The 18,296-nt window shown below is 37.1% G+C and overlaps 1 protein-coding gene across 1 annotated transcript; it reads right to left on the bottom strand.

Annotated features, from left to right (window-relative positions):
• Positions 1 to 1,396: 1,396 nt before the first annotated feature.
• mios (meiosis regulator for oocyte development) lies at positions 1,397 to 15,313 on the bottom strand. Its single transcript, XM_005799460.2, has 12 exons — positions 15,204 to 15,313; positions 13,062 to 13,928; positions 10,814 to 11,303; positions 9,916 to 10,014; positions 9,581 to 9,835; positions 7,399 to 7,568; positions 5,773 to 5,838; positions 5,519 to 5,677; positions 4,852 to 5,004; positions 3,241 to 3,445; positions 2,941 to 3,070; positions 1,397 to 1,717 (listed from the first exon to the last, which is right to left on the bottom strand). Exons 2-12 carry the CDS (start codon positions 13,878 to 13,880, stop codon positions 1,627 to 1,629), a joined length of 2,637 nt encoding a protein of 878 aa, XP_005799517.1. The 5' UTR covers positions 13,881 to 13,928; positions 15,204 to 15,313; the 3' UTR covers positions 1,397 to 1,626.
• Positions 15,314 to 18,296: the final 2,983 nt, after the last annotated feature.

Genomic DNA, 18,296 nt, shown 5'->3' with positions numbered 1-18,296 from the left:
TCATAACAACATAGTGACAGTTTCAACATATATGTAAAAATATATTTTTTTATAAAAATACTGTGAATTTAAAGGGCCGTTTTTGCTATTACCATCTGAAGAAACGCACCACTCCCAACCAAAAACAACCAATCAGAGCCTTTTCAAGTCATATCGACTGGCACAACCTGTTCTGTAAAAAATAAAAATAAAAAGAACAAATAAATAGCTTTCTCTGCATTTGATGGAAACTTCTTCAAATTAAATAAGATGAAATTCTTTTCACATTGATGCAATTTGGCAATACAGATAAAAACTGTTTTAATTTGACTTATAAAATATTATGCGACCTACAATAGGTTCTAGTGGGCCACAAAAATAGCTATAGCGGGCCAGATTTGGCCCGCGCACCTCGAGTTTGACACGTGCTCTAGTGCAAACATCTTAGTACAATTTCAATAAGAAAAAAATTGCTTACAAGTAACTTTTCAGTAATAAATAGGAGCTTGTTTCAAGTAAATAATTCCTTAATAATTTATAAAAAGTGCTGGTTTCACTGGAAGATTATTTCACTAAGACATTTTCCCTTGTTTTACATAAAACTTGCAAGTTTAGCTAGAACTATTTAATCAATATTAAAGAATTATTTACTGAAAACAAGCTCATATGTGTTTCTGTAAAAATACTTCTAAGTTAGTTTTGTCTTATTTCAAGTGTGCTAAGATTATTTGCACTAAAAACTAGAATAAAAATACTTGGTAAGATTTTATGTTTTTGCAGTGCGTTATTACTGTAATCGCTCTCCGAACAAAACGTTTATGAGGTATGTGAAGGTTTTTTTTTTTTCCTCCACCAGACGATAAATACGGACTAAAACACAACAAAGCTCACTTCAGGAATAATGGCACGACCTGATATCTGACTGTATAGTTAAAAACAGCAGCATCCTGATCCAGGTTAGACTGGAAGAGGCTGGAAACAGCACAGCCTCTTGTGATTCTCCTGAGAGTGATTTTTATTAGTAGAGCAGTAAATTAGTATTTTACTTTTCACTTTAACATGGTTAGTCAAATCCTTACCCACACTTTGATTCCCTTCTTCATATTGACCTCTGGTGTGATGCAACATTCCCTGGACTAATGCTTAACAGCATCACTCCAAACAACAAACATTTTTCATATTTTTGTTTAGTTTCAAGAGCAAATATCTTAGTAGATTTGAAATAAGACAAAACTAACTCACAAGTAACTTTAAGCAAGAAACAGGAGCTTTTTAAGTCAATAATTCCTTAATATTTTTGAAAAAGTATTAGTTTCATTGGCAGATTCTAAGATTTTTCATCAGTTTTAAGGAATTGTTGACTTAAACGAGCTGCTATTTCTTGCTGAAAGGTTACTTATTAGTTTGGTTTTATTTCAAACATACTAGGATATTTGCAAAAGAAACTAGACAAAAACACTTGATAAGATTTTGTGTTTTTGCAGTGTAACTTTCAATCCAAGCAGCCACTTCAGAGCGGGTCGTCGCCGACGCTCGCTGGTGTGCCGGCGCAGCAGCCAGTCTGCAGCAGCCAGCCTGCAGCAGCCAGCCTGCACCAGTTGGCTCCCGGTTCGTGTTTAGCTTCGGTTTCCGACACGCGTGTCCCGTTTAGCTGCTGTCTACCGGCACCAGGTTCCCTGTGGTGTCCAGCTGCATGCATTTACACGCACAGGCCGACACCGGGCACTCTGTGTGGTCTCTGTGGAGCACATATAGACACGTTTTTATTCACAGTTACCTGTAATGTGTTAGGGCTGCAACGAGGGAGGGGAACTGATAAGAATTTATCGACAGTACTTAATTTCTCTTTGGGATCAATAAAGTATCGTTGAATTTGAATTGAATTTGATACGATTGCATTATCAATCTTGCTTATCGAGACAATTCCTCATTGAGTTAGGTAATAAACTCTTTAATTCAACATATGCATCAAGTTTTAATTTTCTTTGTTCGATTCAAACTACCGTAAATTAAAACTTGCTTAAACAATAAAATCTCCCTGTCACTTTAACACGAAATGCAACATTCTGAACATCAACAGTTTCTGTTTTTAACATAATAAACGAGCCTCATCTGAAACCATATTCTAATTTATTAAATATGACTGTAAATGTTGGAGATTATTTGGTCAGAATGGAGCTAATATTAACACAATAACCAGGAAGTGGAAGAGTTTGATGCTAACTGGAACATTCATAGCAGGAGATGCTAAAATCCTTTTATTGTGATTAAAGTTTTGAGCAACCGGCCCAACAATCATCTTTCTTTGTGTGTAATACGTATTTTCGAGCGTCTCTGCCGCGACACCATCTTGGTTATTCTCTAGCGCAGAATACGTAGCGTGTTCAATACATCACAAGTTACAGGAAGTGATAATGATTCTAAGTAACTGAACTCCTGAGAACCGGTCCTCGGTTCCCATCCCCAGCTGCACCTAACAATCTATCAATCGATTATTCTGACGGTTAATCAAATTCTTAAAAACTGCACAATCTGCCAATTTTTAATTTAAACCATTATACAATATTAGAAACACATTACACTATATGAAAGAAAAACTGCATTATACTTTAAGTCGTGTCTCTCAACTTGAATTATTTTGTTTGGAAGAAGTCAGAATATCTGCTTCATAACTCGAAGTCTGGACTTGTTTTCACGTGTTTGACCAAGTTTGTGAAGCTATTGGTGCAGAACTGGTGCAGAATTATCAAAGAAATTTTAAATTAAGTAAATTTATGTCTGTATTTAAAAAAAAGAAACTTTCGATTCAGCTCTGTCTTTCTGTATCGGATCGGTATCAGTCGATACTGAACCTCTGATATCTGTATTGATATCATAAGTGAATCCCTAACTTGAATACAATTTTTGGGTGTTACATGTGAATTTCAAAAACATGAAAATAATTTTCAAAATGTCTCCCACCTGAACCAGCTCAGCATGTGACCGGCATGGCCACCATGTCGACAGTTGTGACACCAGGTGAACCAGTTGTTGAACTGGGCGAGTTTGTTCTCCCTTGTTAAGTCCATTTTCTCATCCGACTTTCCAGTTCCTGAATCCAAAAGATTCAACATTTAAATCAGACTATCAGAGCTGTTAGGAGTGATGTCACAGCAGTAAATGTCCAGGTGCTAACGGGTTTTAAACGGCGACCAAAGTCCAGTCATTCCTCCTTAAGTCAAGCATTACAGCAGCTTCTGCTCCACGTTCGACTGATCCTACCTGAGCAACTGGAAACAGGTGTGCCCATGTTCATGAGGCAGAGTGCGCAGCGCGGCAGAGGCTTCCTGCAGCCAGGACAGCTGGTGACTTTTGATTTGGTGGGTGACCCGCTGACCCCGTACTGGCTGAAGCCCCGGCCCTGATGAGGCATCGCAGAGCAGCTGTAGGAGATGGACTTCCCGCAGAAATTACAGCTCACAAACACCTGCAGAGAGCAAAACACAGGACCGGGACTGAAATGATTAATCGATTATTTCAATTGCTTTATATCATAGAAACATCATAGAGACACCGAGTGTGAAAAAGCAATAAACATCACAATTTGTCAACATGAAATATGTTGATCAATATTCCACTTTCTACTAGGGCTGCAACTAAAGAATATTTGATTAATCGGATTTAAAAATGGCACATTCAACAAATTTTCTATTTAACCTTTTTTTAAAATACTATATTAGAAATAGTTCAATTAATTTTTTAATAAGAAAATAATCATTTAATTGACTAAAATTCAATCCCTTAGTGTTCCTTAGTTAATCTGAACCAGTATTTCAGATTAACTAATTTTGGCTAAAACATATTTACAGACAAATGTGTTTTACCTTCAATGAAAAATACATATTTTTTGTGAAGTTTTAACTTAATTCCTGCTCTGAATTTGTTGGATTTTTTCACCAAATGGCCTTTATTGAGATTGTATACTTCAGTTAACGATTAATCGATTAATAAATTAGTTGACAATGACTTCAAAAATCGATTTCATCATCACTTACTACTAATCAAAGGCAACTCAGAACAGGAACTCATAGGAACTCAGTGTTTCAGCTGTTTTGAAGTTTTCTGGAAGTCAACTAATATAGTAATCGTTAACTGGAGTACATAGACTTCAAAAAGGTCATTTGCTGAAAGAACAACACACTTAGAGCAAGAATTAGGTCAAAAATATACTAAAAATATATGTATGTTCCACCCAGTATGTTTTGTATTTATTTTTGCAGTTATTTTTATTTCTGAATTTATCTATGTTATGTATTTTTTGTTGTTCATGTTTTATGTGTAGATGCAGGAAACTGCAACTAATGGGGATCCAAATGAAAGAAACCTGGTTCAAATTCTTAAAAACAATCTCCTTTAAGTTTTTGTTATCCAGTTATTAATTGGTTAATGCAAAAATTATTCCCCAGATCAGCCCTACACTGCATTGATAAGCAGAAATGTCTGAGCTTTTCACATGTTGATGTTAGAAGTATTTTTTTAAGTTGATTAATTGCATCATTTTCTACAAATTATCAAGTATTTACAAAATGGATGCCATGTTATTGCATTTTAGGCAATAAAATGTTTATTTACTTAAAAAATTTATTAAATTGCATTTTTAATGTGTAATCATATTTTATTAAAGGTGGTTAAATGAAAAATCAACAGAATGTAGCAATTTTTTAAATCCAATTAATGGACAGAAGAATCGATTATTAAATTAATCGATAGTTGTAACCTTGCGTAGGACTAAAGGCATAATGAGTATAAAACCAACAGCTTCATGCTCACCGGCTGCCTGGGTTTACATTTTGTTGGGTTTAAAGGCTCTGCAGCAGAAATGAACGTCGTTACCTGAGCTAGTGGTTTGGAGCTGGGGTCCAGTTTGCCTCTGAGGATGTCAAACTCGGCTCGTTTGTGCCAGAACCTCCAGGCGTCCAGCAGGTTGCGGTAGTTTTCGATCCAGCACTGGACCCGAGGGTCTTTCAACACGTCGCCAGGGGAGCCCTGACAGCACAGATCAGGTGTGAAAGCGCCCTTTGACCTTTTCATTTTAGAGCAGTTAGCAGAGCAACAGACAGCCTCATGGTAGCAACATGTTGCTCTATAAAGGTGTGGCTGTGGGTGAGTGCTTCAGTACCAATGGCATGTTAGAACAAGAAAACTAAAGTAACAATTAAATAACACTTTGATGTTTTAGTGTCGCTTTATCGGAATAAGTAGATTTGCAGGTTTAGTACACAAAATTTAGGGGGTTTTTCCCCTCTCACTTTTACTGTAAGTAATTTCTTTGCAAGATGATGAAACTTTCTAGAGAAAATGTTATGATTCGCTTGTTTTTAGCTGGAAGCTACTAACTATATATCAGCTACGGCTATTATAAATGACTATTTTAGAAATAAAATAATCTGTTGGATATTCTGATGATTAATCAAGTGAAACATAATCACGTTCCATAGTAGCTATGTAAGCTAGCAAAAGAAACATATGGAAGAGAAAATGCTAGTGTTCATCAGAGTACCTTTAGCATGCAGAAGCTGGCGGTCTGAACGTCCCCGGTCCGGTCCACATAGCTCTCCATCAGATCGACGCCATCTTTGGTGAGTCCGGTCAGCAGGATTCCCTCCAGGTTTCCTGCCTCCTTCATCTCGGTGGTCAGTTTGTCGATGTAACGCGGCAGCTGCAGAGAAAACAGCAGCAGACTCAGATGAAGCCGCTTCATTGCATGTGACACTCGGCGCCTCGATGTGCTGCAGGAAGCTTCGCTCTGATTACCTGAGCATCGCTGAGGAACATGCAGGCGAAGGCGACTCTGTCCCGGACGGCAACTTTGCTCTCATACTGAAACAGAAACAAAGGAAATGCAACATAATGCTTCTCTACCAGGGCAGAGGTGACGAGAAACTACTTGCATTTAGCTGAGTAACTTTTTGGAAAAAAAATATTTTTACTACTCTGTACTTTATATTTCTACTTGAGTAAAATTTATGGATTCTCCAGCAACTGAATGAAAAACAAAAAAATTCCCCAGACAGACACACACCTGCAGTTTTTGTTTCATAAACTTTATATTGAAAGCAAAATATATTTTTGCCTAATTTTGTTATTTTGTAATTGTGTTATTTCTATTAACTATTTTCATTTTAAAATGCCAAGATAAGCTCCTTTTTAAACTGTTCTTCAAGCTTTTTTCAAGAACATTTAACACTAACTGTTCAGGTGATTATTAAAAATAAATAGAAATAAATTAAGTATTTTAATATTTATTTCAACCAATGAAAGGTGGAACTTTTATCAGATTTGATTAAAGTGTGACAATTTTAAATATTAAGCCACGTCACTAATGTCCAGGAACTTTTTACTCAAAAACGTAATTATTTTTGAGTAAAAAAATAAATTAAATTCAGTAATGATCAAAAAATTATTACTGAGGTCATGCTGTATTTAGCATGACCTCTGCTGTATTTAGCATGACCTCTGCTGTATTTAGCATGACCTCTGTTAAATACAGCAGAGGTCATGGAAGAGGATTCTTGTTTTTATTGCTGGGAATAAACCTAAAAACATTTCACAGACTTAAAAAAAGAAAATTAGAAAATTATTAAACATTTAGGCAAACGTAAAATATTCTATGTTTTTTTTTTATTGTTGTGCAGGTAAAAGAGAAAAAATTAACAACAATATTTTTAGTGTTTTTAAATGAAATGTTGGACCCTTAATACTTTCAGCCTGGGGATTTTGGCCCTTGGACAGCACTGCTGTAAGTTTTTAAAAATTTTTTTTTACCTGGAATAAATTTGATAATGTTTCTTTTGATAATAAATATAAGAAATAAAATCATTAAGTAGAATTTTTTTGTGTTCCTTATCATTTTATCAGACCAGAAAAAGTAAATATGCAGTTTTTTTAAGACTGCATGGGAACTCGTGCTTGTGTTTTAGACTTTGAGCCTGAACAGTGACATTGCAGGGTCAGCCTGATCTGGAAACATTTCTGAAGGCAAACATCCACAGCAGCTCATCATTTCTGTAAAAATCCAACCAGCCCGGCTTGGAAATGACTCCCTGGATCGTCTTATCTCATTACGCGGTTTTACCAAGAAAAGGTTTGAGAGAATTTTCAGCTGAAAGGGAAAACAAACATGGATTCTGGCCTGGGCTGCAGTTTCTCCTTTACACAACAGTTTTATGACTAATAAAGCCAACAGTGGAAATGGAAAACAAGTCTCTTCCTGTGCACCTGAAGTTTTTCCACATAAAACCACTGAAGTAATACCAGCCAATTTATTACTGTGTTAAGTATAAATAAACCTCTTTACGGACTCAGAACAAAAGGGCCACTGTCTTGGCTTTTCTGTATCGACTAACTGGCTCACTAAAAGTCGACGGCGCAGATATTTACCAGCACGCCGTCGTAGGCTCCAGGCTCACTGGTGAGGAAGGCGAACATGACACAGAGGTAGGGATTCTTCAGCTGCAGCCTCAGAGAGCTGCACATCTCCCTCCACAGGGACGACTTCTCGTCGGTGTAGCCCGACAGCGCCATGGCAACAACGTTCAGGTTCAGGTCGCCTGTAAGTAACACGAAACTATTGATAGAGTCGTTCATGGCCTGTTGTTAAGGAGAGAAGCCTCTGGAAACATCTGATATAAACCTTTATTTATACTTCAGTTTGTTTGTCTAGAACAGGGGTCAAACTCAAGGCCCGAGGTCCAAATCCGGCCGCACAGCTTTATATGTGCTCCTCTGGTCTCTAGAGCTTTTAAATATTATTTTATGAGTCAAATCAAACCAGTTTTTATCTCTATACTGCCATATTGCATCAATTAGTCCCTCCAGTTTTTCGAGAATCCACAATCGCCAAAATTCATGCAATAATCAGCAAATTCCCACACTTTTGCATGCTAATAATAGTAATAATAATGCTTTTATAAAGTGTTTTCAAACAGAGTGCTGAACAATTACAATGAGATAAAAGCAAAACAGAACAATACAGTTTATAATGTATAAATGTGAGTTTATTAGAATTTTTCAGCAAAAATAGTCAAAAACATTGGGGTGAGGTGATGCTACCTCCCACCTGCAGGTGGCAGTATAACTATGTTCTGCTTGGTGTAAAGTTATCCAGGAATATTTATACATTTTGAACAGATTTGGTTTAATTACTGCTCTGAATGTGTTATATTTATTCAGGAAATAACTTTTTTAAATATGTATACTCCAGTTAGTGATTAATCAATTACTAAATTAGTTGAGGATTATCTGAACAATCGATTAATCACGATTAATCCAACTAAACAAAAGATAATAAAAACATTGCTAATCTGCAGATTACATGGTGTTTTTTCAACGGGTTATTACATAAGTTTGTCAGGTTAAACATATTTTCTCTTGTGTGTGCAGAGGAATCAACACATTCAGTAGGAAATAAAGCAGCGGCTCTGTTGACACACCTTATCCAAAGAACGACTCCATCAGTCGTGAACAGGAAACACAGCAGAAAATTCTTCACCTACATTAGGGAAATTTTTCCTCACACATGTGTAAACAGCAGCACCGTGAACGCACTGTGTGCTGTGAAAACATGACTCCGGCCGCCACATTCTGCTTTATTCTCCCTATGAACTTTATTTTATTTTATTTTATTTAAATATTCTGTTTGGTTTTTAACTTAATTTACAGCCTGTATTCATAACACATTTGGAATCAAAATGAGTGATTTTCCCCAGCTCAGACTTTGGGGAGAATATCTCTAATACAAGCAATAAATCCATTATAAAGCACATTAAACACAAAATACAGAGTTTAATGAATAGAGCACAAAGAAGAGCAGTCAAATATTTCCAGAAATAAACTCCTAAACTGCATAGACAGACTTCCTAGAAGAGTAGAAGCTGCACTGAATACCATATTAAGGCTTTTGTATTGAAAATAGGATATTAAAGTGTATAAAGTTAAGTAACTTTACTTTTGGTAAAGTGTAATTCAACTGCAAGCATATTCGATTAATATCCCATATTTGTTGTGTCGTTCTTTTGGTACCTTATCTGCATTTTATCCACTTGGATAGTATTTTAAAGTTAGTTTGTAACCAGTTTGTCTATTTAATATAATTTATTTGTTGGCACTTTAGTACAGCATATCGAACAGGCACATGAATATCAAAACGTGGCTTTAATTACAGATTTTTGATAATTATTCAGTCGTTAAGTAATATATTTAACTAAGCATGTTGTCGTGAGATTTAAGTTAAAAGCTGAAAATATCAGTTATGAGGGAAACTCTTTACTAAAGTGCTTCTTGTACTTTACACATTTAAGTTGAGTTTGCCGCCACCTACTGGCTTAAAATGGAAATATATTTGACTATCATCCAGCTTGTATGATTCCTAAATTTTGTTTTCATTTTCACAATCTCTATGCTGGATAAATTTAGTGTTCCAGGTCTTTACAAGCAGAATTCATATCATTACAGGAAATTTAAGACCTTATTTGGAGTTATATTTCCTCTGGCAGACAGTTTATTCTGTAATACAGAAATGTTCTGGCCTTGAGGGTTCATTCAGCCTCGATGCTCTGCTCACCTTTTTCGGTGACGGCTCCCCTGCTGAGGATCTGGATGGCGCGGCGGATATCCAGGTTGAAGAGAGCGATGGCCGCCGCTCGCTCCCACTCGCGTTCCTGCTCCAGAGACCGCAGGAAGGTTTCCACGTCGATGTCCGGACCGCGGCTGATCCATCCGCAGAGCCGCAGGGCGAGGCAGCGCTCGTCGCTCTGGAAGCGGGTTACGTCTGTCTGCCGGTCAGAGCCGCTCCAGCACCTGCGGCTCTCCGTCGTGCCTTCAGGAAAACAGAGAATTAAAGAGGAGTGGCAATAACAACCCAGATGGATGTTTCAGGTCGATGATTTGTTTTCTTACCTGAGCTCGACTTCACAATGTTCTTGATGCCGGAATAAACCACAAACTGTTTGTTTCCTTGCAGTTTTAGCTCCGCGTCCTCTGAACACTGCTTCATATGTGATACTTGAATAGGAAATATAACAAATGTTCCAGTTTTGATAAAAAACGAACTGACTCAATATTAATATGTCTATTGATCCCAATACTGGTATTGAGAATGAACACATAAGATCCATAATGGCAGATCTATTCAATCCTCCAGAACGCTGCTGCTGGTGTTCTGACTAAAACCAGGAAGACGGAGCACATCACCCCAGTTCTACAGTCCCTACACTGTAGAGGACAGACTTTAAAACACTGCTGTTAGTTTATAAATAACTAAATAAATTTTAACCAAAACACCAGACTGAAGACTTTCATCATCCAGTTTTTGGTAGAAAAAGAAAAACGATAGATCATGCTAAAGGAAATTATTGAGCTTATTTTAATTTATCATGTAATTAATATATTTATTGCTTATTACAAAAGGCCTATAATTAGTTACTTGATAAAAACAAAACAAAAAAACGTTTTTCACAAAACGGTAATCTGCACACTGTTGGTATTCACCCTGCAGGGTTTCCCCCATCGTATTACAAGCCTGGCGGGCCACCAGGCTTTACTTGCATCCCCACCAGGCTAAGTATTTCTTGTTTATTTTATTTTTTTATGTTTGTTTTTGATTCTAGTTGATGCTTAGATGTTGTTAATAATGACTTCCAATAACACATAATTGCCTAGTTGTATTTTCAAATTTCCTGTCAACTTTAAACATTTTCTTAATTAAAAACACCTAGCTAAGGCTTCGACCGGGCTTGGCTGGTGTTAAGGAGGAAATCCTGTCACAGGTACGAAAGGTTTCATTGTGGAAGGATATAGAACAGATCGAACCATAAAGACCTGAGCTGTGGGTCGCTCCCTCCGGCCAGCAGGTGGTTCCTCCAAACCTGGACGGTGTCGTGTCCGTACCTGGACTGAGCTCGCTCCCTCATCTTGGTGGCGATGTCTTTCTCGGCTGCGCCTTCCGTCCCTTCGGCCTCGTCCTCGACGCAGCTGTACAGGTGTCGGCCGCAGGCCCACATGAGCGACGCCGTGGAGCTCCAGGCCAGAGAGATGCGCTCAAACACGGTGAAGTCGGTCATGACCCGGTTGGCGGCGGAGACCACCACCATGCGGTTTTGGGAGGAGGGGTGCCAGGCGAAGCTGCCGATCTGGCTGTCGCAGGGCTGCACGCTTCGCTCGATGATGGTGGGCTCCGTCTCGTCGCCGATGGGGGTGGGAGTGTGCTGCATGTCGTACAGGCGGATGATGTTGCTGTCGCGTGTCAGCGTCGCCAGAAGGCCAGTGCGAGTCGGACACCACGCCACCTGGTGGTAAGAGAGGAAAACTGGGATCAACAATATAAAATGGACTCAATAAATCTGTAGAAACATCTGTATCGGCAGATATTTGTCATTTTTAAACATATAAGTGTTGGTTGGAAAACTTAAACTATTCTGATGTTAATAAACAATCTTTATTTACCATCCATTTCTGCCACAGAAAAGGTCAAGCACTTTACAAGCACTTTTAAGGTAAGTTTTCAAACTTTTCCAGCACCACACTTTGGAGATAAAAACAATACAAATGAAGTAGGAGTGTACCGATTACAGTTTTAATGTCTATTGCTGATTACCAACCTGCCGATTCCAATTTTGGCTGATGCCAAGTTTTTTGTGTCTGAAATGTTGCTAAATATACAAAAACAGCAAACAGAACAGTGGTTGATATTTAAACCTTTGCCGAGGTGGATAAGATCAACTTCACATGCAAGTATCAGCCAATCAACGATGTCCCAAAATTAAGGAAAATGGCATCAGTGCACAACTACATTTAAGTAATAAAGACAGTTTTAAATGTATGATTATATAATGTAAATATTACTAAATCAAGTTTTTTATTTGCTTGTATCCCCTTTTGGGTCTTATCGCCTTTACTTAGTTTTATGAAAGAATAACTTCTGGTTTTATGTTTGATGTTTTTATTTTGAAGTTATGTATTCGTTATGTGTTAAACGGCAGTTTGACAACAACATCTTGTTTTTAGCAGCCCCTCTGATAGCGACACAAGGTGTGCATGATGTAAATAAGAACATGTTTTAAACATGCATTTTTCATTACGTGCTAAAACTAAAGTTGATTTTAGATAGTATTTTAAGTTGCAAACGTAAACTTTTCTAAGTTTGGTTATTTTGGCATAGACTTTTTTAATATATGCATTTCCAGCTCTTACAGTGAATTTAAGGGTTTATTGTTATTAAACCTGCATGTTCATCAGTAAAGTCGTCCTTATTTGGGAAGTACGCAACGTTTAACATAATTTATTACAGTTATTAATGTAAAATATTGTTTTGAAACATCTCTCTCACACATGCTTGGTTAGTCAGAGAACAAAATACTGATTTAACAGAAAAAAATTTAAACATCCCGTTTTAATTACATTGTTTAACGTATAAAATATAAGACAATCTTTATTTAAATTACACAGATCAAAACGCCACTGAGAAATTCGGAAAAATAAATATTAATTACATTCAAACAATCCAGACAATTTATGTTACAGTAAAAAACGTTTTCTGCTCAAATTAAAAGCTTAAACACAATTAAAAAAAAGTTACAAAAAAATGTCACACTAAATTCTCTGACATTTAGCAAATAGAAATAATTTTTGGTAATTCTCCCTGACCTAAAACAAGAGAAGTTTTATCTTCTCTCACTTCAGACAGTGATAAAAAAAATATGTGAATCTTTTTATGATTTATTTATTACTCATAACTTTTTTCTGAACTGAAACTGGATTTTTTTTATTTTTGCACTCTGGTATAAAGTAGAAAAACAAACAGCAGCGTGAATCTCTTTTAAAGACTTTTATAACTGACGAGCGCCACTGCTGTTCTTAAACTGGACCTTGTACCTTTATGTTTACTTTTTTTGTTTTGTTTATTCAGTTTGATGATCATGTCAAACTTTTCTCTTGTAACGTTAAGCCTTATTTGCTACATTTCCTTAAAAAATTAAAAGGTTGTTAATCTTGAAGAGCTTCCTGTTTGAATAAATCAATAAAACAGAGAAAACGTCTAACTGTACCTTAGTGAGAGGCTTTGGCTGCTCTGTGAGGGTCAGAACCGGCTTTTCAAACTTCCTCAGGTCCCAAATGGCCACCTGACCTTCGAAGAAGGACGCCACACGGTCGGGAAAGTGTGGATCGACCGTCACCCCCTGGATGGCCTTAGTGTTCACAAACGTTTTCTGGCTCGTGTTCCTCAGGTCAAATATTGCGAGGTTTCTGTGCATGCCAGCCAAGAGCAGCTTCGTGTCTCGAAGCAGCCAGCAGAGGGACAGGCAGGCGTCGTTTTGGCCCAGCTCATACAGCGGCTTGGTCACCACCGTGCTGGAGTCCAGATCAACAGACGAGAGGCGGATTTTCTCAGCTGCTATGCTGGTTTCTGGGGCAAATTTACTGCTAATATCCCATATGAGGACAGAGAAGTCTGCACGGTGCTTATCCAGACCAGCTGCTAGTAGGTTGCTGTCCACCGGGTTCCAGGCTAACGTGTTGCACTGCCGGGCATGCTTGGGCACAAACTCTTTCCCCACCAGCTCTTTACACGTAGAGTTGTGGTTCTGGCCCAAACTGGTGAGCACAACTCTGCCGTTAGCTTGTCCCACAGCCAGCAAACATTCAGGCTCATGTTTTGGGTACCAGGCCACACATTTCATGTATGGAGTGTCAGAGTTTATGGCTAGTAATGTAGCAGCAGTTTCCTCAGAGAGGGAGAGAGTGCCGGGTTTTGTTTCGGTGCTGCCCACAGGTCCGATGCTGTACAGGCCCAGCTCAGAGTCGCAGATGACGTAGCGGTCGGGGTGGTGAGGAGACCAAAGGATGTCCGGCTTTGAGCCACTCATGATGGAGAAACAGCGAGGAGGATTTCAGGAGAGTCCGTCTTCTGTATCCTGAAGAAAGTCACACAAAGACACAGAAAAATTAAACATTTAAATTAAAAAATTAACAATCTCTAGCCTCAGAAAAAACAACAGCATACATGTTAAAACTAATCAAACACTATGACTGTGTTACATGTAAACTATTTACTTTTTTTGAACAAACAAAAAGTAAAAACAAGAAAAAATAAAAAGTAAAGCAAATTATGTAACCTTTGACATGCAATTTTAGATTATTTTTAAAAGGACCATGTAAACGATACAGGACCTTATGATTTCCTTCCCCTCTTATGCTTATAACCTACAAACATTTAATAGTTGCCTGATTTTATTACTTTGTAAATATGTTACATATATATTAAATTATTTTCATTTTGATCCTTAAATTCCAAAATTTCCACATAACCATATTTAAGTCCACATGGTTATATAATTTTTAAATATTAAATTACTGAGGTTTTGATACTTGTTACTCAGTACTTCAGTCGACTTTTTACCAAATAGTTTTTACTCTTGAGAAATTTCTTGGATGGCTACTTTTTACTTTTATTTCAGTCAAAAATATGCTGAACTCTTAGTTGAATAAAATTTTTGGGTACCCGTCTCTGGTTATTTGTTTGTTTTTTTCCTCATTTTAGTCTTTAAAAACACCAGAATTTGCACATAATGTAATATTTTTGTCTATTGAAATGCATAATTCTTAAGTAATCAATCAGATATTATGCTCAAATACTCAGTACTAGAGAACCTTCTCTACCAAGTACTTTTTTACACTTAAGTAATTCATTAGATTTACTAATGAAAGTTGTGCTACTCTTACTTTAGCATAGTTTCTCCAGCTATACCTGATTGTAAACTTTATTTTTACTGTCAATCACCAACCAATACGGATATATCTGGTAATGGAAAACTCTGTGTTTGGCTCGGAGACCGTTAGACATGTGACACACGGGTCCATAAGCGTTCACTGTCCTCTTAAAGCCACAGCAACGTGTTCATTAGCTGAAATATCATTGAAATTTAAGCGACTAACTTTAATCCGAGAAATCAAAACGGCGCTAAATAATTAATAACAGTAAAGTTCCTACAAATTTCATCATCAATGTGTGGCTAAATCGTTTGAAGGATCACAAAAAGCCAAATGCTTCACTCGGTAGAAGAAGAGTTGAAAGTTTGTTGACAAGCTAGCTCCGAGCTAATGCTAAGGAGAGCAGCTAAACCGCTTCTAACAGCTTGATACGGAAGTCAAAACAATTTTTACGATATACGACTAGCAACAGTACTTACACCGAGAGCGATTAAACTACAGGAAGTTTTACGTTTTGATGTACACATGTCTCTAGGAGGAAAGTTGCAGCACCGCGAAGATGTTATGGGTTACACCAAAACAAGTCCGTGTTGTGTGACGTGTTCGCCACATCAGTTCCGCTGGGTGGAGCGGCTTTACGTCAGCCGAGTGGTAGTAAATATTTACTTAACTGGTCGAACGGTTGATAACTTAAATGCGAAATTTTACCATTTCGTAACTGAACCAATACATTTATCTACAATGCTCAACTTTAGTAACATAGTTATTTGCTGAGGTGGCTACCCCCCCCCAAAAAAAGGCAGAGTACATATTTTTACTCAAGTAAAAAAAAAAAAAGGCGTCCAAGAATTTAGTCAAGAGTAAAATATATATATATATATATATATATATGTTAAAAAAATTGTGACAATGAACCCAGTGACAATACCTGGCGTTTGCAGTATGGAAAAATAGTATTAGAACAAAGCTTGTGAACAAACAAGAAGTCTCACTTTTACATGAATTGTAGGTTTGTCTGCATCTGCTGCATTGTTGGTTAAAACATGTTTGTTCTTCATTTAGTAAAGAAGAGCATAATAGAAATATTTTTAAAATAAGAGCAGTGATCCTTTATAATAACACACATTGTAGTAAAACTTTCAACATGGGTTTTTTTTGTTTTTTGCTTGTCAAAATAAAACTTTCCAACTACAATTAAATAGTTTATAGAATAATAATGTGTGTGCATTTCATAAACTTCACTGTCTCTCGTCTCTTTGTTTCTAGACAGACTATTCTACATTGATGAAAGAAAAAAACATATTTTTCATTTTTTTAAAATACTGCAGCTCTGCTGAATTTTAAAGATGAATTAAGTTACTTTAATAAAGAATTGTTGATAATAAATTATCATGCTAATTCACTGATAACCTCTAACTTTTTTCCATCTCTTAATACTGAAATTCATGAATACTTACAAATAATTCCGAGTTATTTTGACTGTACAACATGAAATACTTTGCATATAATAAAAGCACGAAGATCACCACAAAAAGGCCACATGCGACCAATTTCACACCTAATCAGTCTAATTAGGCGACACCACCATTTGACCAACACCGTTTTAGAAAACTGAATGTCATGAATAATATCTGAGGCAAATAGAGGTTTTTACAAGTGTTGATTTCTGCAATGAGAATGTAAAGTTCATCCTTGAAATGATCAAAATTACAATATAACTAAAATAGCTATTATTTTATATGTATTTATCTATCTTCTTCATGGATCCAGACAGCTGGATAAACTACAGACATGTTTTGAAAGGCCCTGCGACAGACTGGCGACCTGCCCAGGGCGACCCCGCCTCTCACCCGGAACGCTGGATGGAGATGGGCACCAGCAGCCCTCCTGACCCCACTGGGGGACAAGGGTGTAAGAAAATGGATGGATGGATGTTTTGAAAGACATTTAAAAAAAACTGGATTACTCTACATTTTTTCTAATTCAGCACAGACAGAAGTTGTCGTCTTTGAACCAGAACCTCTGAAACAGAAAGTCAGCTTTCTCAATCATTTGATCTTTTTTTTTCTGGCTAAGTTAAATGCCATAATAAGCAGGTTTCTCCAATTTTCTTCATTTACCTCTGGAATATTTCCAAAATTAGAAACATCCTGTCCAGGAGTGATGATAAAAACTAGTCCATGCACTTGGTACTTTAAAGCTGGACTGTTGTAATTCTTTACTTTTAGGAAGTCCACAAAATGCAGTTAAAATGGCAGATTTCCTCTCCTCTGTCGCCACATGTATGACAGACTGGTTAAAAGTCAACGACACAACGCAAACTAATGTCGACTATCTCTGTGTTCCCATCCAGGAGGAGTGACTGGTGCAAGTCAAAGACTCAGTCTGCTGGGTTTCCTTAGATAGAAAACATTTAAAACTGAATAACAAACTGAGCTTGACTGCATCGTTTAGTAGTAGTCTTAGTTTATTACATACTGGCAAAAACATTGCTAAAATATATTGTCTTTTTTTGTCATTTGGTGAATTTGTATCTTGCCAAAATCCTTCAACATAAAAATGTATCTTTAAAAACCAAAGTTAAATTATTGTCCTGCAAAAAGTAAGAGTACTTTGTGATAATGTGAGTTCTTAAACAAAGTACTTTATTTTGAAACATCTTAAAGTGATAGAACTAAAAATCTTTAAATGTTTTTGTCACAGATTCAATTAGCAATGCCAGTGTAAAAAAAAAAAAAATCATCCGCTATAAAATACTCCAAGTTTTTCTTAGTGTTGCTCATATTCACAGGCCTTTAAATGTACAGAAAAAAACAAACAAAATATAAACAGCTTTGGGGAAAAAAAAGAGCCCACTGCACTGAACCCCATAGAAAACCTCATCAAATATTAATTTTTGAACTCTTCCTGAGTTAAAACATTAATATTGTTGTTTCTAAATGAAAATGAACTTGTTTTCTTTGTATTGTTTGAGGTCTGAAAGCTCTGCATCTTTTCTTATTATGAAGCCTATGAAAAAATTCAAACTGGACACCATTCATCTCACCTGCTCAGCCAAGCATCTCATTATGCGCCTCGATTCCAACCTATCGGTGTCGGTCTCCTCCAATCATCAAGCTCTCTCGATGAGGTCCAGCTGTTCATCTGCTTCTGCTCTTTGGCTGAGCTACAACCTTCCTCCACCCTCCGCCTTCAGCTTAAGACTTCTTCAACATCCGTTCGGTCTTCGGCATCCTCTCCACCACCAGTGTCCGGGCCCAATGGAGGAAGACGTCTCTAATCTTCATACACAGCGGCTCATTCTTTCTGACAGCGGTCACCAGCACAACGTCTTCCTCCTGGGTCCGAGCGCCAAAGACTTTCATTTGTCAATTAAACTTTCTAATACCACTCTCTCTCTCTCTCACTGTGTGTGAGTCTTTCCAGGTTGAATTGTCCATTTCTCATTTTCTGCAAATAAATACTACATTTTTGCTTGGAATTTCAGAGACATGTTGTCAGTAGTTCATAGAATAAAAGAACAATGTTCATTTTACCCAAAGATATACCTATAAAGAGTAAAATCAGAGAAA

Source organism: Xiphophorus maculatus, chromosome 3 (assembly GCF_002775205.1).
Source record: "Xiphophorus maculatus strain JP 163 A chromosome 3, X_maculatus-5.0-male, whole genome shotgun sequence".
Lineage (NCBI taxonomy): Eukaryota > Metazoa > Chordata > Actinopteri > Cyprinodontiformes > Poeciliidae > Xiphophorus > Xiphophorus maculatus.
Note: the sequence above shows the minus strand (reverse complement) of the source record. Positions and strands in the feature narration are given on the sequence as shown.